The sequence below is a fragment of the Panthera leo genome, chromosome D1 (genome assembly GCF_018350215.1).
Source record: "Panthera leo isolate Ple1 chromosome D1, P.leo_Ple1_pat1.1, whole genome shotgun sequence".
NCBI classification, from domain to species: Eukaryota; Metazoa; Chordata; class Mammalia; order Carnivora; family Felidae; genus Panthera; species Panthera leo.
The window spans coordinates 6,106,569-6,129,595 of NC_056688.1; the positions used below are offsets into that span (position 1 = coordinate 6,106,569).

Below are 23,027 nucleotides of genomic sequence, written 5' to 3' on the forward strand. Positions count from 1 at the left end.
TTTCAAAACCCCTTGATACCAAGCGTAAGAACAAAGAAAAATGAAGCTTCGATCAAGTGCCGAGCAACGGAACGTGCTCTAGACATTCAGAATACTCTGATTACTTAAGATTTTGTAATACTACAAACCCAAAATGACAACTTGGCTGAATTTTTCAACTTTCAAAACCCAAACAGCTGTAAATTGTGTCATCTGGAACAATTACTTTCAACATCCCGCAAATTCAAAGACACTATCTAAAAATCCAGAATTAAGGGGCGCCTGGGTGGCTCAGTCGGTTGAGCATCCGACTTCAGCTCAGGTCATGATCTCCCATTTCGTGAGTTCGAGCCCCGCGTCGGGCTCTGTGCTGACACCTCAGAGCCTGGAGGATTCTGTGTCTCCCTCTCTCTATGTCCCTCCTCCGCTCAGGCTCTGTCTCTCTCTCTCTCTCTCAAAAACAAACATAAAAAATTTTTTTTTAATCCAGAAATAGAAACCAACAAATCATGAACATGTGATGCTTTATTTAATTTATTATTCTCGAACATTCTTCTTCCTTTAATAAAAAGAATAGCAGTGATATATCTGCTACTGGTAGAAAATGAAGAGCTCTTCTATAAAAGGCTACAAAGAGAAGTTGCAATTATTACTGAATATGCCAACTCAGTTTAAAATATTCACGAGAAGCTGGTCAACAGTGTTCACCACCTTGAAGCAGCCCCACCTCCCTCTGAACCGGTGATCTGCTGTCCCTCCTCAGCAGTCCTTCAGGAAAGTCCTTCCACATCTTAACTGTACTGGTCGGAACACAAAGACGCAGGGACAGAGCGGGAACGCAGGGTCACCCCGTATCCGGTCCTGCTCCCCAATGACAACAGGGAAGGGCGCAGGACAAGGTAGGAAAGGAAACAATCCGGTGATGCACAGGCATCCGAGATCCAGAGCAGGACTTTCTCTCCCTGTGGCCTGAGGGTCAGTTGTTGAGACAGAATAGAAATAAAACTGAAAGGAATCTGAAGAAGACATTTAAAAACTGAAAGGCTTGACTCAACATTTTTTACTTTTGGTGAAGTCGAATGGTTTCCACCACTGAGCGAACTGCAGGGCCTTCTTCCTCTGATCCTCAAAGCTTTCCCGGATCCCTTTCCTCCACAGCCTGGGTTCTATATCCAACATCCCACCAATGATTTCCTTTTAAAGAATGAGAGAAATACAGACACATATATGTATAAATGCTGAAAACAGAATGAAACTATTTCTATTTATATTTATACTAGGTATAAAAGTCAGTAGTTCTCCAAGATGATACTCAAATTCTACACACATATTAGTTTCAAGTTAAAAAATCTTACTTTCCAGTATGGAGGTTCCTCAAAAAGTTAAAAACAGAACTACCCTATGACCCAACAATTACACTACTAGGTATTTACCCAAAGGATACAAAAATACAGATTCGAAGGGTACATGTATCCCAATGTTTACGGCAGCGCTATCTACAATAGCCAATTATGGAAAGACCCCAAGTGTCCACTGGCTGATGAATGGATAAAGAACATGTGAATATTAGCTGGCCATCAAAAAGAATGAAATCTTGCCATTTGCAACGATGTAGATAGAGCTAGAGAGTATAATGCTAAGTGAAGTAAGTCAGGCAGAGAAAGACAAATGGCTACAATTTCATTCATATGTGGGATTTAAGAAACAAAACAAATGAGCATGGGGGGGGGGAAAAAGAGAGGCAAACCAAGAAACAGATTCTTAACCACAGAGATCACACTGATGGCTACAGCGGAGAGGTAGGCGAGGGATGGGAGAAACAGGTGATGGGGATTAAGGAGGGCACTTGCTGTGATGAGCACAGGGTGCTGTATGTAAATGGTCAATCACTAAACTCTACACCTAAAACTATTACTGCATGTGTATGTTAACAAGCTGGACTTTAAATGAAAACTTGGGGAAAAAAATCTTGTTTTCAGTTAGTTCTAACTATGCAAGCCCTAGAATTCTAGCAGTGCTAGTTTTGTCTCTTGTCATGTTCTTTGTCCGTTTTGTTGCTTGTTAGCACATCTACCAGAGAGGGTGCAAAGGGGAGGAAGGGAGCGTGACATTTAATTAATTTGGTCCTCATGAGCTGTTCTGGTAACCAGTATGGAGAAAAAGTTAGCCAACATGCAACAGTTATTAACTCTGGTGTCGGACTGCAGTTGAATCTCAGGCCAACATTCTCTCTACTACCCCTTATATTTATAAGCCATTTTCTTCTACTATTAGCTGGAGATCTTTATTCAGGAAATAGAATATTTTATTTTATTTTATTTTATTTTTAATGTTTTATTTATTTTTGACAGAGAGAGAGAGAGACAGAGCATGAGCAGGGGAGGGGCAGAGAGGGAGGGAGACACAGAATCCGAAGCAGGCTCCAGGCTCTGAGCTGTCAGCACAGAGCCCGACGTCGGGCTCGAACTCACAGACCTTGAGATCATGACCTGAGCGAAGTCGGACACTCAACCGACTGAGCCACCCAGGCATCCCTAGAATCATATTTTAATACTAATAATCCAAATAAACAAAGAATTAAAAATTATAAACCACCTTCTTTTAAGAGTCACATTCCAAACTCCTGTAAGAAATGGATTTTGATTTGACTGCTTTCATTATCCTATATTACTTCCTTCATGATTCTCTTCCTGTGCTGTTAGCTACAGAAAGTAATGCAATTTATGCCTGTGAGTATCCACATACACAAGGATACGGGGGAAACGTGCAATGCTTACGGGAGGGCAGTATGGCAACACAGGACAACACTGGGCTGAGGGTCAAACTCTGCATGTTCAGTCTACTTCCACAGGGCTGTGTGGTGAGATCCTGGACACGCTCTTAACATTTTTACCAAGGGGACATACTGTGTACAAGCAAGTACCAAATGTCGTTGGGGATACAAAGATAACTAACATACATCTACCTGTCTTCAGAGAACTAACAGAATGTGGGCCTGTGGTAGGACCAGAAGAATGACCAACTACACAAAGAACTGTCTTAAAGAGCAGAATAAGGTAAATGCCATTGCAGACTACATGGAGACTCAAAAAAAAAGAAGATTCTAGTTATTGGATATATCAGAAAAGGCTTAGTGTAAGCTCCTTCACTGAGAAACAGAAATAAAGGGCCTAACAAAGAGAGTAATTTTAGAAAACATCAAGACTAAATTTAGATTTAATGCGAGGATTTTCTTGGCATCAGCCCAAGTAAGCAATGTAGTTTAAGCAAGCCTAGTTTATGAACTGGCCTAACACTGTCTCTGTAAAATACCAAGTTTTGTCTTATGGGTACCATACAGGTACCACTGAGTCTTGGTAACAGAAGCAGCTGTGAATGGAAAGAGACCATCCCCCTCCTGCTCTCTGAACACTCGCTTAGGCAGCAGGCTGAAGGGAGTTCTTGGGCTCACAGGCAGCTTCTTGAGAAGCAAATCTGGGGGGAAACGGATCAGCGATGCCATGCTAACTGAGGAAGCTTTCTTTTTAAACAGTATCATATAAACATATTTGTTCAGGACTGCAATCTCCCAATTAAATTTACAAAATTAAAAAAAAATGGGTATTTTACTTTGTTTTCAAAAAAATCAGGCTGGAAGGAAGGAAGGAAGGAAGGAAGGAAGGAAGGAAGGAAGGAATCCAGAGTCTGAGAGTCTTCAGTTATAGAGTTCTATTGATTAAAACAACAGGGGTTTTCAGAGCAATGAAAACAAATTTCTTTCTAATTAACTCTGTGAAAAAACATTTTGAAAATTTCTCAAACACGTTTCTGTACTATATCTCAACAGTTCAAAAATGCATGTGACTTGGGGCCTCTAACATTTTAAAGGCAACAGAATAAACAGTTCTGAATCCGAACCTCTGGGGTCGAGATTCCTCCTGACGCGAGCCTACTCACTGTAGAGGACGGCCATACAGGGGAGATGAGAGTGAGGAGGGAGACAGGGGCCCCAGGGCAGAGTTCGCGAGGGCTCCTCTAGTCAGAGGACAGTATGAGCAGGAAAGCCTGAGCCAGACTCGATTCAAAGGCCACTTCTAGAACTACTACTGCCCAGACTTCTTTTGACTGTTGCAGCGGCCACGTTAGTTTCGTTCTAGCGCCTGACACTACCTCACCTACTTCCCAGATACGCAGTGGACCCTACTTTGTGGCTGCACCCCCAGCAGTGAAACGAATGGTGATCTACGATCGCCATGCAGACATGTGCCCAGAAACCGTGTGAAATGACTCAGTCATATACTCTTCTCGGACCACATGGTGCTTCGTCGTAAGTGCAGACGTGAGGTCATCCGTTCTCAGGTTCAACCAGGAATGAGAGGTGCATGGACCAGTTCTGTCCCTTAGAAGCGCGTGACCGGGTCACATAACCTGTCTGCAGCCCGGCTCCCCCATCGGTGAGATGAAAGGAAGGACAGCCTCCACAAAGCGGAGTCACCTCGAGCAAACTCACTGTGGGTGTCTAGAGTGTCACCCTTGTGGCACGAGGCCGGCTGCCTCCACAGGAAAACGGCTACCCTCACTCTCGACGGTGTCACAAAATGGTGGGTTCCAAAGGGACATTCCTGACTGTTAGCAACAGTCTGAGGTATTTTTATTGGCAGCTTTGAGGTTCTCTCTCTAAAACTGGGTAGAAGAGCACTCACCAACTTCACTCTATATTGTGCCCCAAGTTTTGATTTCCCTTTGAAAGAAGAAAAGTGTTATTACCAAACTGCTACAACACTCTGGAATTTTATTAAACTTGTGAGCTTACCTTCCCAAAGTAATGAGGGAATTTATGTTGATCTTCAATGACGTGGGCAAACCCTCCTTGGAGGCCAAAATCTACAGAGAAGTAAGGTAAGCCCCTGGGTACCTAAATAAACAGATAAATCACACATGAGTACAGCCTGGAATCGGCAAGTTCTGTGCAATCCCTTCTCCTGCTCTAGGATATGAGGGAAGTTAGGCAACCCTTCACAACAAGAGCATATGATAAATTTCCAATTCAAGAATACGTAGTGACGTAACTTTCAGAGTCAAACATTTCATCTGGTAGCCTTTCAGCCAGATAGCTCTTTAGCTATAATCAAAACCAATTCTTTTCCTGTCTTTGAGGAAAACAGCAAGAAAAGGTAGTGTTTTTATATAGATAACAGTAGAATAATTTTCTTTAAACTACACAGAGAATAAGGGTATCATTCCTATATTTCCCTCACAAAACAGAACAGGAAGAGAGGCCTAACCATATACTTAGAGCTTTGCTCATAATATTTTTATTACCATTTATTTATCAAAAATAAATTAAACCCAATCATAATTTTTTCTTAACTGGTGAGGTGGGTATAACAATATTTAGTTAACCAACCTCATTTCAAAGTATCTCCAGGACTAACTATGATCTTTTCCTCTCTCCTTTCTACACACACACACATACACACACACACGCAAACGCACAAACGTGTAAACGCGCACGCACACACATGCTCATTCTGGCCCTGAATCCCACATGTCTATTTCACTATAAGTAGTTAATGTTGTAAAAAAATCAGTTTATAAAATAGTATATAACATCAAATAGTAGAATATAACATCAAATATATATATAATATGTATATATTATATATATATACATATAATATGTATATATTATATATATACATATTATATGTATATATATAATATATACATATTATATGTATATATATAATATATACATATAATATGTATATATTATATATATATATATACACATTATATGTATATATTATATATATATATATATACACACACTATATAATAGTATATAACATCAAATGCAGGGAAAACAGGTTACTGCTTTGTGGCTTTATTTATTTTTCTTACTTTCACATTTTCAGAATAGGATAAACAAGTACACGACCTAGACAGTCAGGAAAAAATAAAGTCAAGAGACTGAGAAGGCCTGTAATCAAAGCTCTGAACCTTCTGCCAGTCATTTACCACCTCGGGGTCTCCTGAGAAATATGAAGAACTGAGAGGTTTGCTGCGAGGATGAACTAGAAGTTGCGCACCCAGGGTAAGCCCGATGCCTCACACAGAGAAGGTCATTCAAATATTACTGCCTTTCCTGGTTTCCAAACAACAGGGCTTTGTGCAAACATGGTGGTCAAAGCAAAAAGGATAGAGGACTCCCTAAGAATATTTTTGGTAGGTGACGCAGAGCGTTGTACGTGAGGCATGAATGGGAATGGCCAAAACAAAGTTACGGAACTACGCTAACTACCAGACAGCACTTCAAGGGAGAGGGAACTTGAGGAAGCAATCTGTAAGGATGGGGGCCATGCCCTTTGTCTGTAACATATTGTACCTGGCAGGAAAATGGCCCTTGAAATATATGCTAATCCTCTATTTGCCATGAATATACTACCTTATACGGCAGAGGGACTTCACACATGCAATTAGTTTATGGATATTCAAATGAGGAGATATCCTGGGTTATCCTCGTGGGCCCAATACAATCACAAGGATACTTAAAAGTAAGAGTCAGGAGAGTCAGCATCAGAGAAAAACTGGAAGATCCCACACCGCTGGAACTGAAGATGAAGGAAGGAATCTCGAGTGGCTTCCAGAAAAGGGAAGGGAACGGATTCTTCCCTAGAGCGTCCAGAAGGAACGCACACCTGCTAACACCTTGATCTGAGTCCAGTGCAGCAGATTTCGTATTTGTGCCCTCCAGGACTGCAAAATAAATCTGTGTCCTTCCGTCGCCGGTAGGAAACGAACATCCATGCCAAGTGACTGACTCAACAACTCAGGACGTAAGTGCCGAGACGGCACAGTAAACACACCACTGCTCTGCAAGGAGCGGGGGCTGCCACGAGTTTGTCTGTCCTCTCCCTGTGGCTCCTGGGGACAACCGGCTGTCTCATCAGGACGGTGGCTCGTCAGCAGGCGCCATGAAGGCTCTAGTATCAAAGCGCGTGCACACTTACCACTTGGCTTTTCCTGCCTCGGCCAGACAGAGGGAACGACCTCTGGTATCACTCTTGAAAGACACTGACAGAACTATGGCAAAACATTTTACTGATGGTAAACAGCAACAACAACAACAACAAAACAGTAATATTTGAATCTGCCCCTTTCAATATTTCCAGGTATTACTCCTGACTTGCTCTAATTGTCCTTGAGCTTGAAGGTCTCTGGGTGAACCCAAATTTTCCTTGACATGGACTTTCCTCAGTCTTAAAAATCCCTAAATGTGTTAGATGTTTTTTAATTATAGCTATCACAAAATTAAACTTACAATCATCACATTAAAAGTTGAGAAAGAATTCACATGAAATCTCAATGTCACAGCCTTGTGAAAACGGAGCAGTGTTGTTGACAAGTTAGTTGATAACACACAAGTGCTCTGCACTGAGCACACAGTTGTGTTTCCCTGTGTATTGCCACGAACTTCACACAACTACAGAGAAATCAGGGCCCAGAAAGGGAGCAAGGGGGCACAAAAAGAGAAGCTCATACTCACAGCAGAAAAACATAAATCAACAAAGAATCAGAATAAATTACCAGAAGCCAAGAATTTACTTGAATAAAAAAATCACCCCACCCCACAAAGCAGGTAAAACACTTTATGAAACTACCAAGGACACAGAGTTTTAAAAATAAGTATAATGAGGTTCTTCCAGAATAGAAATAACATTAAAATAAGTCAAGATTGTTCACTTTGTGCTCAGAAACACTTTTATCATTTTAAAAAGCCACTGAAAAGCTTATTAACCTAAAAAGTGACCTCCTTTAGAATTATTCCTAATACTCAAGTTCTCTTCACAATTCCATCCACATAATTATCGAATCCTAAAGCTAAAAGGGACCAGAGATGTCATCTGGCCCACTCCCTGTCTGCTGTGACTCTCAGATACTATGTGATGACTTAGAAAGGCAACTCTTGGGATCTCGGCAATGCTTCCAAGTAGAATATACAACTACTGTTCCTACAAAGGTCTGTATCTGTTTCAGATTTTCCATATTAGTTAAAATATTAAAACTCCCTAGGCATTTGACTCAAGTACTGAACACATTTTAAAAAACAAACTTAAAATAGGTACTAGATGGTTCACCAGGAAGAAAACTGCATACACAGGATAGCAAATAGAGAATAATATGTATCTTTAAAAACTTCTACTTAGAAATACTTTCAAATGCCATTAAAATCATGTTATAAAAGAATATTTAATGGCAGGGCACCTGGGTGGCTCAGTCGGTTAAGCGTCTGACTTCGGCTCAGGTCATGATCTCACGGTTTGTGAGTCCGGGCCCCGCATTGGGCTCTGTGCTAACAGCTCGGAGCCTGGAACCTGCTTCGGATTCTGTGTCTCCTTCACTTTCTGCCCCTCCCCAACTTGTGCTCTGTCTATGTCTCTCAAAAAATAAAGAAATGTAGAAAAAAAAAGAAAAAAAAAGAATATTTAATGGCAATGGAGATGATGAGAAGTGAAAAACTCAGGCATAATAGATGTGTGTATGCTAGGTATCCTTTTTTTCTTTTTTAGAGACAGAGGGAGCATGTAAGCAGGGGAGAGGGGCAGAGAGAAAGAAGCAGAGAGAAAGAGAGAGAGAGAGAGAGAGAGAGAGAGATTGAGAGAGAGAGAATTCCAAACAGGCTCCACATTCAGTGCAGAGCCCAACACGTGGCTTGATCCCATGACCTTGGAAACATGACCTGAGGCAAATCCAAGAGTCAGACACTCAACTGAATGAACCCCTCAGCTGCCCCCTAGATACGTTTTACTATAGGCTCAGAGAAGACAGAAATGAAAAGGACATTTGTTAAGGGGGGAGTTAATATACTGTCTGGTCGAATTCGCCAGCAAGGGGAGAAAAGAAGACTATAGACAATGTTTTACCTTTGTATTAAACCTATCTTCAGTAAGGCAATGAAATTTCAATCTCTTGAGTAGGACATAATAAATGCAATGAGATATCTTACCAGTCACCTGTATCAGGAGTCTGGCTTTCCAAAAAGAATATACGGAAGAAAATAGCCTAGTGTCATCTATTAGAACAAGGGTCAGCAAACTTAAGAAAACATAAAAGTCTGAATTTAAATAAAATGTTCTGGGCTTTGAAGATTACATAGTCTCTGCTGCAACTCTCCACTCTGCCCTTGCTGCACGAAAGCTTCCAAAAGCAGCACCTAACAAACTGGTGTAGCTGCACTCGAATAACGTTATTTACACACGAGGGCAGAGGGATGACCTAGCACACAGGCTGAAGTGCCTGCCCCGCCCCCAGAGTCCACATCCCTGTTCTGTTCCAGCACGTGCAATGCACATAGAAGAGTGCCTGGTAAACAGCTCTCACTCACTGAACGGCTGTACAGTAAAGTGTGTTTTGAACAGAAAACCAAAAAGGATCCACAGTTCTAGTATATCTCTATTCCAGTTCATTTAGACGTCTAGAAAAGAGAGAGGTCCTTGTGACAGTACTCAACTTGTGTAACGTGTCTAAGAGTGAGTCTGTGGATCGACTAAGCTGTGAAGCTCGGTTGGGAAACTCCCCTAAAGAAAAATGAACCCATAATCTAACTTAGCCACTGTTTTAAAGATTGTAACAGGTAATCTTTATATGGGGGGGGGGGGAGGGAAGAACTCCAAAATCAAATAGAGCCTCTAGGAAAATGTTATCCTCATTATAATTTGAGTAACGAGAGGGCCCCTCTCCTTACTTCCACAGAGGCTGAGAAGCCCATTACAGGAGCTCCTACAGCAGAGTCTGATGTGGTCACAGCCAACTGTAGGCACCACAATGGCACAGCGCCAGAAGGTGAGGAAGGCACTGCTCCAAAAGGTGAGGAAGGCACAAGGCCAGAAGGTCAGGAATAAATATTCACATAAGCATCTAAACAAAGGAGCATTTGCTAGACCAAGTAGAATGAAAAGAATTTCTTATTCATAGAATTACTTACTTCACCTTGGGTCACTCAGCCAAATGGTCTCTTTCTTTCTTTTTTTTTTTTTTTAATTTTTTTTTTTTGATGTTTATTTATTTTTGAGAGACACAGTGTGAGCAGGGGAGGGGCAGAGAGAGAGACAGAAAGACACAGAATCTAAAGAGGCTCCAGGCTCTGAGCCCGACAGAGCCCGACACGGGGCTCGAACTCACAGGCCGTGAGATCATGATCTGAGCCGAAGTCAGACGCTTAAACGACTGAGCCACCCAGGTGCCCCAAACGGTCTCTTTCTTAAGATGTGACAATTAATGATCCCTAAACATCAGGATCATTTCTTATACCAAGGGCAAGAAAAAGATACTTACAGACTTTCTGATGTCTTTCGAAGAGAGATCGATCAATTTCTTGTTCATAGACCATTCTTCATCAGATTCCATTATGGCTTTCTAAGAAATAGCCATTTATTAATGAAAAAATAGTTTATAAGCAAACACAAAGAGACTGTTTAAAAATAAAGTAACACAGTGAATTAATCACAGATAGAGTATACATGGTAGGTGGTTCATTATTTAAAATGGGTTAAGGCTTTAATTCGTTATTTAAAATTGGACCTTAATTTTCTTTAAAGTCCTATCTTTAGGAAAAAGGAAATATTATTTACTCATTCTTAATTCTTGTACTAACTTCAGCCCAACTTTACACCACAAATACAATCCTTAATAAGCCTAAGCAATTTAATTTAAACGAAAGTTTGTGAATATAAAAGTTCACAACTTCCTTATCCCATTCATAGAAACCTACTCAAATAAATTTGTTTAGTTTTACTGCTCTTTTCACAAAAGAGTAATTTCTGACAACGAAGTACTTGAACTATTTGGCCCTATAACAAAGAAGTAAAAATGAAGGGGAAAAATGGATAGATGCGGCATTGTAAGACCTCCGAGCCTAAGCAACAGAACTAGTATTTATGGTAAAGAAATATTTAATAGAAAAACCAGGATGATGAGTATCAAGTACTCTCATTTTTGTACAGTTGTCATCATTAATGAAGCAAATTTTAAACATAAAATTAGCATTCAAATAAGCACAGTTTAAAAGCATCAGATACACTGCTGGTCCATATTTAAAAGGCATATGGGGCACTGGGGCTGATACTATGACATAGCACATTCAGTATAAAACTGAAGGCAAATCAAATAAAAGGTTTAGGGTAGAAAAGTGACACACCGTTCTAAGTGATGACATTTCTGTCACCCAACATAAGCAACAGTGGCTGCTTACATGTCCTATTACCTCAATGCCTGTGGTCACAATCACCTAAGACTCTACTGGGGAGATACAAAAAACAGAAAGAAAAAAAAATGAAGAAAAGTATAATAATCTCTTTCCCAACTGATTTTGCTTAACACACAACTGGCAAGTTGGCTCTTTCTCCTACTTTACTAGTATATTTCTTAAAATCAAATAATCAAATTGTTTTTAGAAATCTGTAGAGAGAAAGCGTATTTTCACCACCTCATTAACCTCAACAAGTCTCACCATCCTTTGTACTGGGATGTCCAGTCCACGAATAAACTCTCCCATCCTGTATCGTCTAAATGTTGCACGGGAAAGTCTCCGTGCATCACTTCATAAAACACTGCCTCCATTTTTCACTTTACATGTTACTATTTCATATACGTTTCTACACATGCATTTATATTAGCCTACAAATTATAATGTATTCAGGTCAGCCTCAAAACCATGCTATCTTGTAAAAGCTGCCTGAATATTATAATAAAACTTAATTGATTAAAAACTCTAGTAATTATGTCGAAAAACGTATGTCAAGGTTAGATACTAGTTTCTTCTTACAAACAGCATCATGAGGTATTAAATACTAAAAGAACAGTAACTTGTCTCAGCAATTGTAACATGGACTATTTGTATGTAACTCTCTCCAGCTCTTGTGAATTTCAGTGAGTTTTCTAGAATTACGACTATAATTTTGACCGCAAAGGACTTCAAGGTAAAACCCTGATTTTTCATTTTAGAACTGACAAATTAAAATAGAAATCATAAACTGCCATTCAACAGTATATTCATACTTACAAATAAGCATGCTTTTTTTTTTTCAATGTTTATTTATTTTTGAGAGAGAGAGAGACAGAGTGTGAGCAGGGGAGGGGGAAAGAGAGAGGGAAACAGAGAATCCAAAGCAGGCTCCAGGCTCCAAGCTGTCTGCACAGCGCCTGATGCGGGACTCAAACTCACAAGCTGTGCGATCACGACCTGAGCTGAAGTTGGACACTCAACCGACTGAGCCACCCAGGCACTCTCAAATAAGCATGCTTTTTAAAGGTCAAAATCCCAAATTTCTCTCTACAGAAATTTACAAAGAATTTTTTTGTGTGCTTTACTGCATTTCTTTATATAAAGTTTGATATTAGTATATAAGGACAAAAAATACAAGAAAAAAGATAACCGTATTCATAAAACAGCACTGTTGTGAAACAGGATGCATGCAAAAGTATCCAGAATACCTTAAAGTAGATGGGAGCCATGTCGCCCACTTCCTTCGGGAGAGGAATGCACTCGTAAACCATATGGTACTGCTTCTTCATGCTCATGTTAGTTTCTAAAAAGATGCAGTCCAACCCTTTATCTTCAAACATCTTTACCAATGATTTCCTAAACATCTGAAGAAAATAAAATGATGAGGTAACTAAAACACTTACAGACAAAATATGGAAAACAATAAAAGGTACACTAAATCCCTTTAAAATAAAAAATAAATGGTCAACAATGTTTAGATTCTGTACTGTTACCTTACCATTACTTTACTTTCTAAATCTACTATATCATTTCACATATTTAAGCAACTTTTCTTTTTTTTTTTTTATTAACATTTATTTATTTTTTGAGAGTCAGAGAGAGACAGAGCACGAGCAGGGGAGGTGCAGAGAGAGGGAGACACAGAATCCGAAGCAGGCTCCAGGCTCTGAGCTGTCAGCACAGAGCCCGATGCGGGGCTCGAACCCACGAACCGTGAGATCATGACCTGAGCCGAAGTCAGTCAGCCCAAGCGACTGAGCCACCCAGGCGCCCCTAACCAACTTTTCCTTTTAAACTGAAACTTACTCTGCCGAGTTTTGTGCATATATTGGAAATGTTCCAATAGACTACAATAAGACAAGGAAGAGATAAAATCAAACTCAAGGAGTAAAATAGGCAGAACAGATGGTAAAATCAGAGGGAAACAACCACAAAACACAGAAGGTACCTCCTGGAAGGTGGGTGTGGAACCCACTTCCCAGTATCTCCCTAGGCTCACAGCATCTTCATCCACTGGCTCCCACACACGTCTGCTGACCCTGCACTTGGACCTTGTATACTCAAGCATCCCCTATTTTCACGTACAATCATGTCCCACCGAGTGTATCAAAGTCAAATATACTACGGTGGAACAGTAAGAGTGTTTTCTTTTCCCAAAGAACTCAGCGTTATTATAAAATCCCTACTTTTTATTCTTTTCTACTTATTTACATATTTATTATTTCATACCCTGAGTCCTGGAGCACAGACACGCCGTCCAGATGCTCACAGGTATGCACAGGACATCCCCTGTGGTACAGGATGATGTCAGGGCTTAGAAGAAAGGGGACCAGGCTGAAGGCTGTAGCCAGAAGCTGACTCTCCCCACACCACCAAGGTGTCTAAGAATTCGAAATTCAAACTTGGCCTTGTAGAGTGTCATATATTTATTCTATCTTTATTAAGTGTTAGTATATTTGTCTAAGTAGGAGGAAGAAAGATTTTTTTTTATTTTTTTTAAAGTTTATTTATTTTTGAAAGAGAGACAGAGAGTGCACAAGAGGGAGAGAGGCAGAGAGAGAATCCCAAGCAGGCTCCCCACTGTTAGCACAGAGGCCAACACGGGGCTCGATCTCATGAACTGTGACATCATGATGTGAGCCGAAACCAAGATTCAGACACTTAACTGACTGAGCCACCAGGCACGCCCCCCCCCACCTTATTAAATTTATTTTTGAAACATTTTTTAATCTAGATTTGTCAGCTAATTTATAACTTTCAAATATCTTAATTAAATTGTTCAATTAGGACTACAGATCACCTGTAGAAAATGGAGAGATCCCATACACCTCTACCCCAGTTTCCCCCGACGGTAGCATCTTACAAAACCACAGTACAGCATCACAATCAGGATATTAACAGGGACACGGTGAAGGCACAGAGCAATCCCAACGCTCCCAGCCACACTCCCTCTCATCACATGGGCAAAACCGCTACTGTGTTCTCCATTTCTTTAATCCTACCATTTCAAGAATGTCGTACAGGTGGAATCACATCACCTTTTGAGGTTCCTGGCTTTAGCTCAGCCTAACTCCCTGGAGATTCAGCCAGGTTGTGGCTCAGACACTGCCTAGCGACTGCCACGTGCAGACAGCTGTTCAGCTTCCCCACTCAGCCTCCACGGACACCCCAAAAGGGGAGAAGCTACTTATTGCTGCTGCCTGGGGGGTGGGGGTCCTGGGACTCCACCAGGCCTCCGATGATCACTTGTCAGTAATGACTTGTCACGCTTCCATTTTGTACTCATTTCATAAAACAAGAACAAGTAGGAAAAAAGGAAATCAAATAATTATACATTGAGATAAACTACAAAGATACCTAGTAAGCAACAGACACAGGATTTGCTTTTCATTTCTGACCAGAGCTGTAGACAAGTTCAGCAAAGCCTCTTTTAAAGACTCAATTTGTTGTCAAAGTCTTGGCTAATAGTCTAATAATCTCATTGTCAGGTGACTTGTTAGCTAAATCATTAGAGATGACTATATAGGATTGCTTCCCCTTTAAAAATCCTCTGAATCTTGTACTACACTTCATAAAATCAAATTAACAGTGCACACACAATTGAGGTTAAATTATGGTAAAAAATCATAAAATATAAAATACTGGTATAGGTATCTACATGGTGAAAGTGGTCATTCAAATTTTATAGTTGCCATGGCCCCAATCTGATTTCTGCAGACAACAAACCTTACCAAGAAAAGCCATGTTCACTAAACTGTTTCATTTTCCTCTTCCTGGGCAAAGAAGAAGACTAGATTTCCCAGCCTCTCCGGGACTTAGGTGGGGACATATTTAATTCTGGGCAATGGAATGTATCTAGAAATGATAGGTGTCACTTGTGACAAGTGACTTATGTGTCCCTTGAAACAGTGAAGGGGCAGTGTGCCTTCTTGTATTCATTTTCTTCCATCCAAGGTCCTGAAAGAGGACCCCACCACAGGAGAGCCTGATGATGGAAGGAGCCTGGATACCCAATTAAATGTCTGGGGGCGATCTGCCTTGGGAACTGCCCAACCCACACTGGACCGTGACATAAGAGATTAACTTTTCCTGTCTTGAGCACTGTGAGTTCGGTTCTGTTTGCAACAGCAGTGACCACAATTCGATGGACGATTCACAGACATCGGTGCTAAGACTGACAATGCTCACGAGCCAGGAAGTGACAACCGTTCATCCATTCCCGCCTCTACCCTGTTGTTTTTCCCAAAAGTTACCTTCGCAGGCCTAGTAAGCACTTAGAAAACAAACACACTTGCACAAAACACTTAGAAAACAAAATGGGAAAAATATACAAAGCTGGTTTTATAAGATAGTTTTTTAGACTGTCTCTATGTTGTTAACTGCTACCGTTTGTGAATTTTTATTTATTATGAATATTTTCGATGAACTGTTACTTATTTCATTACCTAGTGCAGTGGTAACATAATCTTACGGGCTAGAAAAAGGAAAACCATTGCTGGAGTAGAACTACCTATTTGAAAACTAAGCTTCTTTGAAGAAAGGAGAAAATGTATATAAAGCAGCAGCAGCACCGACAATGTAACATTGTCTCGCAAACTTCCTTGCTTTCCTGTTGATCCACAGCCCTTTCCTGGTTTAACTGTTTCGATGCTTGTTCTAAATACTATGTGGATGACAGTGAGGAAGACGTCTGTCATGAATTACAGAGTCATGAATTACAAATGCAAACTTAAAGGTACTAAATTAGTAGTGATGCAAGAATAGTTCACTATGATAATATAAACATCATACAAGCAGGACACACACAAACACTCAAGTACTTCTCTCTGCATAAAAAAACTGTACTTGAAAAACACGAGTTTAATGAAAGAATTTGAGGTTACCCGCTCCACTAAAGAAGGATCTTCCCGAAGCTCAGTATAACACATACACTATACGTATTTAAATAATACTCATTCTTTAAGTTATACAACAACCAAACACTGAAGAAAGTTTTTTAGTTCATTATTATAACATACCAAAACTATTTTATGCTTCACAGAGATGTAGATCCCCATATTATGGGGATTATATAACATTCCCATTTTTCTAGTAGAAAAAACTCTACCCATTGGGTAATCACTATTTTCCACATTTCTAAACTATGACTACTCACCTACATGCCATTCCTCATTTTAGTTAACATATCTAGACTAAAATTCCTTACAATATATTTAAGTAAGCTATACTAGAGTGTTGCAATTCTTAATTTGTATCAAGTCACATTATAACAATTCAGGTGTATACAAGTAAAACTTTTTGAAATGAAAATTAAAGTATTATACTTGGAAATATAAATATCAAAGCTATGTAAGGTTGATCATATAATATTAATACTATAATTTATTCAGATTTTCTAAATAGAACATGTCCAAAGGTAAAGTTATCCAGAGATAAATGTTATGAGATAGAATCCATATATTTAACTCTGTGCCCTCCATGGAGTAGCCACTCAGAAATGACATTAAAGTAATTTTTAAAACAGCCCAAATTACTGGAACAAAGAGAACGAGAGAAGCCTCACTGGAAATCAGATCGCTCCATAATAACTGACTTAAACATCAGCAAGCTGGCTCATCCCTGGCAGGTGTGGCGGGAGGGGATCAGCAGGGGTAGCAGAGAAGACAGCCATCCTGCACTACAGAAAGAACCCTCACAAGGCTCAAGAACTGGTAAGCACCAAGCGGTTACAGAAGGAGAGTGAAGGTGTAGCAAAAAGCAAATGGCACAGATGGAAGTCTTTTGAAAAAAGCAATTAACACGCCGATACCCTCAACACCAGCAGAACGCTGTCGCATTATTCTCTGTAGAAGGTCAACAGTAAGTTTGCTGGGCTGGCAAAACCTGACACAGCTGGAGTCTGAAAACGGGGGCATTACAGGAAATGTTACACAGTGTTTAAATTCTGCTGCCCCAGCCTTCTTCCCCCACTCGTCTGCCAGAACAGGAGCAAACCGTCTCAGATGCACCAGGTGAGAGATGGGAAGAATTGTCTCTGGAGAGTCTGATTGCCCCCAGAAAAAGACCTGAGGGTGCAATACTGGAGCTTTCCCAGGGAAATGGCCCCATCACACCGCTCAGCAGCAAAGCCCACTGTAGGCAATGACCCCACCACCACACCGGTAATTTGGGGTATTTAAATAATGGATCCACGGTGTCTGACGATAACATAAGCTCAAACCTATCTGTCAAACTGATAAGAATAACTTTAAAGGGGACCAAGCTTCACTATATAGTTAATGAAACTAAAAAACCTGGCTCCTATTCATTCAAAATCTGTGATTATTCCCATATGCTGTGCTGAAACTTAGTTTTGCATTTTCTATTAAATATAAGATCCAAAATTAAATTTAAATGTTACTAGAGGATGGGGATAAACATCACTTAGAAAAAGTGGCTCCTGCATTTCCAAACATTATTTTTTCCTAAGTCAAATAATCTTTGTTAAATATTCTCTAGAAGGGGGGAATAACCATAAAGATATTTACCAGGGCGTGATTAACTTGAAGGTTTTTTTTTTAAGGTTTTTTATTTTTAAGTAATCTCTATACCCAACATGGGGCTCAAACTCAAACCCCAAGATCAAGAGTCGCATGCTCTTCTGACTGAGCCAGCCAGGTGCCCCAACTTGAACTTCTGGATATATTTGAAGTTAAGAACAAAAATCCCCAAAGCTACATTTCTTTAAATAAGCTAGAATTCAAATACTTTATTTGCTCACTGTCTTATACTAATTTACAACTTGTAACAACTAATTCTCTTATCACACAAAAAGCCATAATGCTATTCTCTGTGTAAGATAACTTGGCTCTCCTCCCTCATTCAATTTTCCATAGTGCATACGGCTCCCAAATCCACTGAAGTGCAATATAACCTGTACGAAAATACACCATACCTACGGGCAGAATTAATGATTTTATCTCTGCATTTCTCAGGACACCGGGATTATCGACATTCATGTCCTCAGTATCTACTGAATGAATACATTTCTTCTTTATCCACCTCAATGTTTTCTATCAAGTGGCTTAATTTCTTACAGAAATATAAAACACACAGACTAGATTCCTGTATTACTTAAAACCTTTTTGGCACTGTATTTTGCTCTAAGTTAAATCAGTTTTGCATGCATACATTTTTAAAAAGACATTCCAGAAAAGTCTCAAAATAATTCTGAAAACCAAATTTGCATACTTCCACTTTAAATTATTTACTGCACTGGCATCCACTACTAGAAAAAAATTTTTTCCCACATCAAGTGTATTTGTCCACATTCTTACCCATGCCTGGCCACAGATATATGGTAACAGTCTGCCCTTTACTTTCACAGCATAAACATAAAGATTACAAGGAGTAAGAGACTGAATTTCACAACGTGTGGTCAAAATATCTCCTCTTTGGGCATCTTTAGCAACATGATGCAAAGACCAGTACATAGTGTCTTTTACAGTCTTACAATTTTCACTTTTTCTAACTAGGGGTCCCTGTAACCCCTATTCAACTGTCAAATATTAGAAAAATGAAGAGTTTTATTTTTTTTCTTTTTTGGTCATTATGAGGTCTTGAAATAATTCAGTAGCAATTTCACCCATGTCGTGCCTTCCAGTTTCTTGCAGAATCGGCCACAAAAAGAAGGGGAGGGGAAGGGAGGGAAAGGGAGGGGAGGGGAGGGAAGAAAAATCCTGAATCTAAAAGTTGGGCCAGGTAATAAAGGGAAAAGTATAAAAGTAAAGGCTGATAGCAAAATCACAGCAGCAGAGACCAATTCCATTACAGGAAAATATGGCAAATGCTGAATATGAACCTCTGACTTCCAAAATTTATTTTTTATTGTCTGAAAATCTCTTTTATTACCTTACTTTGTCAAGAATGGCTATCTCCTGCTCCACAAAAGTAGAGATTAGAAATCTTACACTGATTTTTTAAGTAAAAATACTTATTACTTTGTCACGGTTTGTTTAGTACACAAAAGCTTTCAGATGTACACCTGAAACTAGTAAGGCTATACATCAGTTATATCTCAGTAAAAAAATTTTTTTAAAAAACCCTTCAAAACAGGGAGCACATAAGGGAAATAAACTAAAAAGGGAGTGAGTGGTGAAAACATGATCTAGAGATGTACACAACTAGGGAAATGTATACAAATGTGTAAGTTCAGAAAGTAAACTGGACAAAGGTAATAAAGAAACCCACTGGCAATTATTTTGTAAAAACTGCTCCTGCGCATTACAATGATGAAATGACCATGCTGACCTGAATTTCCTCCCAGATGTCTTCATCCAGTAAGGTGGAAGCCCTGTGGTGTTGCAAAGGGACTATCAGGCAGTGTCCCTCGGTAAGAGATCGGACGTTGGGTAAACATAAATAAACCTATGGGGAAAAAGTTGCAAAGAGAAATGTTATTGTATTTATTCTCAGTTGCGACCAATGAGCCATGGGAAACATGGCTGACACCTAATAAAGCACACTTGTTTACAAGCAATATATTTTATTTTAATATTTTTAAAGATAGCTGATATTTTCAAAATACTTTTAAAAGCCATGAAGGCAGATTCTAATAAAATGGAAATTTACAGCACAAGTCTCAATTTTAACTGTTCTATGTATTTCACAGATTGAGCGTACCCAAGGGCAAAATGAATGACACACTTTATCCTTGATCTGAGAAAGCTATATGCTTTCAAAGCCCTTGAAACAACACAATTTTGGGCAAGAATGAAAAGATATACGGCTTGGTAATGAAAGAGAAGTCTAACTGGTGCCTATCAATCAGGTTTTCCTTATCGTACTGCCTAAGCAAAGAGAATTAACCCAAGTAAGAGAGAAAGGAAATGTTCTCTGTATAGTTTTACTGCTCTGCTTAAATTCCATCTGTTTAAATACATGTGTTACCTACAAACTGGTGCTATTTTTCCACTATATACAACTGTCTTAAAAAAGAAAAAAAGTCAATTAGCCTATATATAGTGAGCAAAGAGTGCTCATGAGGAACATTAAAAATATTCTGCAAAGGGGCTCACTCTTATTTTCTACTATTTTTTGTTAGGTTTTAGATAGAAGTATTTTGTATGGCAGACAATATTATTTCACAAAATAATGCAAACTTTTTAAAACTCTGCTGAGAGAGGACAAAGAAGGAATGGATATGGAAATTTACCTAAGTTTATAGTAAGATCAAACCATATTCAAAATATTTTTAAAAATAACATCAGTACTGATTCATTAATTGTAACAAATTTACAACTTGTGAATTTGCTTACTAATGTCAGGTGTTAGTAAGAGAAGACACTGGATACAGCGTATATGGAACTGTCTTCTTAATTTTTCTGTAAATCTAAAACTGTTCTAAAAAAGAAACAAAGTCTATTTTTAAAAAAAAGTAAAGCACAGTGTTAAGACGAGGGAGACAGATAACTTTTATTTTTAAAAAAAGGAGGAAGAAAGCACGAAAAGCTGACAATCAGAAGTTATTTAACTCTGTGATTCTAATGAGTATTAATATAGTTTCATTAATACATTTGGATTTAAAACATTCACTTTAAATATTAGAAATTCAAGCTGAGTGAGAATTACTGAATTGCTGTGGAATGTGATTTATCATTTCCACTAAATGGCAAAGTAATTCCTTAGAAACTCAAAACCATCTAAGATTAACTTAGGTAATAACTGAAAAGAGTAATTTCTTCTTGTTTATTCAGATTAATTAAATGGCCTGTTAGCTACAGTGGATGGGATAGGTAGTCAGATGACGGATAAGGTTCCTTCTAATCAATATTTCAAATATTTCTGTATTAACATAGTCACAGCCGAAAGGCTGGAGGTAGATGGTAGTTTTTAGAGCATATAACGCATAGATGCAGAAAGGAGAGACTCCAGTGGTTTTTTAAATTAAACTAGAATGAAAAGACTGAGTCCCAAAGGGAAGAAACAGGTCAGCCAACTCTCAGGAAGTGAAAGGCAAAAAGAATTTAATACCATGAGGAAAGACTAGTGGGGAAGGGTGGATTACCTGACAGCGGAAGAGGACCACCGACAAGAACAGGGAAAGACGTGTATGACAAATAGTAAGGGTGGAAGATAAGAACCAGAAAGTGTCTGTTCACAGGCCAGCAGTTCACTTTCACGAGTGAACTGAGAAACGTCTCCTTGGGGAAGCAGCCTACAAGGCAGGAGGTGAACAGAAGGTCTGTGCCCCCCTGGGCCCAGCCTGTCTCCAGTGCACTGGGGAAAACAAAAAACCCCAATGAAAATTCTCCAAACTTCTAAAGCACAGCAGGAAAAATTTACTTTGTTTAATTTGCTCTTACGTGTTTAAAAGGTAGGGATCAGACTGAAGAGGAATGAAATATTTATAATGTCATAACTAGAAAAATGTAAATGTTTATAAAAGTCTGGAAAAGAATTCAGAAAAATTGATACAAGTAATTGGTTATGGTGGGGTTTTTTTAATTGAATAAATTTTATTTTTTTTAATTGAATAAATTTTAAATGGAACTTTTACATTTACCTCTTTGATAGTTTGGAAGGGGGAAAAAAGAAGAGTGAAGAAATAAAGTTAAAGAAACCCTAACGTGAACTGATAAGTTGACTGTCTTAACAACAACCTAAAGATACTAAAGGCTAGAGTCTTTGTAATGGAATGGAAAAGCCCACACCAGTTCTCTGGACACACAGGTGTGTGTGGAGAGGGGCGGGACATACACAAGAAACAAAAAACTAGCAAATAAACACGTATATGCACAGTCCCTGAACTATGAGTTCCTGAACTAGCATGGCACTCATTCATTCCTCTCCTCTCCTTTTCTCACTCCCTCTGCCCTGGGCCACATTCTGCTCCACGAACCAGCTCTTTCCTCCTCACGGCTCTTCACCTGCCGATGCCCCTTCCTGAAATATCAGTCATTCACATCCTCATGTTGCTTGCTCCTTCCATCTTTCATACCTTCCCTAAAATACCTCCTTACAGGGGGCCTTCTAGATCACCTTCTCAAAAAATACTCTCCCATCATTTTGTCCCATTCCCTTGCTCTATTTGCTTTCTGACAACACTTTCTTCAGTCAGGGCAATTATTACTTTATTTTCTGCCTTATTTTACTAGAATACAAGCTCCACAAGTACTTCTGATTCTGAGTCTACTTTTCTCTAGAAACTAATTACGGTCTGGTGTATGTCGGGTACACAATAATTAATCAATACAAGAATTAACTCACTGAATATTTATTGAAATAAGTGACAATTATCAGTAATTAAGCAATCATTAATATTTATTAAAATAAGTGACTACGAACACACACTCTTGATATACAATGGGATATATGTTTGGTCAACAATGGAATTCATGCTTGGTGCACAACGATGAGTGAGAGTTATCTAGGTGCTCACAGAACTTACAGCCTATCAGAAGAGGGACTTAATATACAAGTAAAATAAGGTAAAAATTTTCAAATTATCAGATATTCTAAGAAGAAACAAATAGGTTCTATGAGAAAGTAAGGGAAGAAGCAGCAACTGCTTTAGACGGAGTATTTCTGAAGTGACTTGAATACTAAGAATCAAGTGCCAACCATGAAAATGAGGTCCCACGGCTGGCCAATGCCAGGGCCAGAACCTGGGTTCAGGCGGTTGGGCTCCCAAGTTCAGGCCCAGTGCTGCTCCTCTAAAGAGGAGAATCATACAAAATGTGAGCTTCAAGTCACCTAAATTTTTATGCTGCTCTAGGGAAGAGTCTAAGAATCACAGGAAGTC

General features: G+C 39.3%; 1 protein-coding gene across 2 annotated transcripts in view; it reads right to left on the minus strand.

The window, feature by feature from the left end:
* Positions 1-486: 486 nt before the first annotated feature.
* Positions 487-23,027, minus strand: part of CWF19L2 (CWF19 like cell cycle control factor 2) — a 155,429-nt gene continuing 132,888 nt past the window's right edge. The window contains exons 14-18 of one of the 2 annotated variants that reach the window (XM_042904088.1): positions 19,535-19,651; positions 12,454-12,609; positions 10,297-10,377; positions 4,772-4,873; positions 487-1,173 (exon numbers count right to left, since the gene is read on the minus strand). In XM_042904088.1, coding sequence (XP_042760022.1) covers positions 1,030-1,173; positions 4,772-4,873; positions 10,297-10,377; positions 12,454-12,609; positions 19,535-19,651 — 600 coding nt within the window. In that variant the 3' untranslated portion in view covers positions 487-1,029. Of the gene's footprint in view, positions 1,174-4,627; positions 4,700-4,771; positions 4,874-10,296; positions 10,378-12,453; positions 12,610-19,534; positions 19,652-23,027 lie in introns of those variants that run through there. The other variant, XM_042904089.1, reaches the window with a different exon arrangement.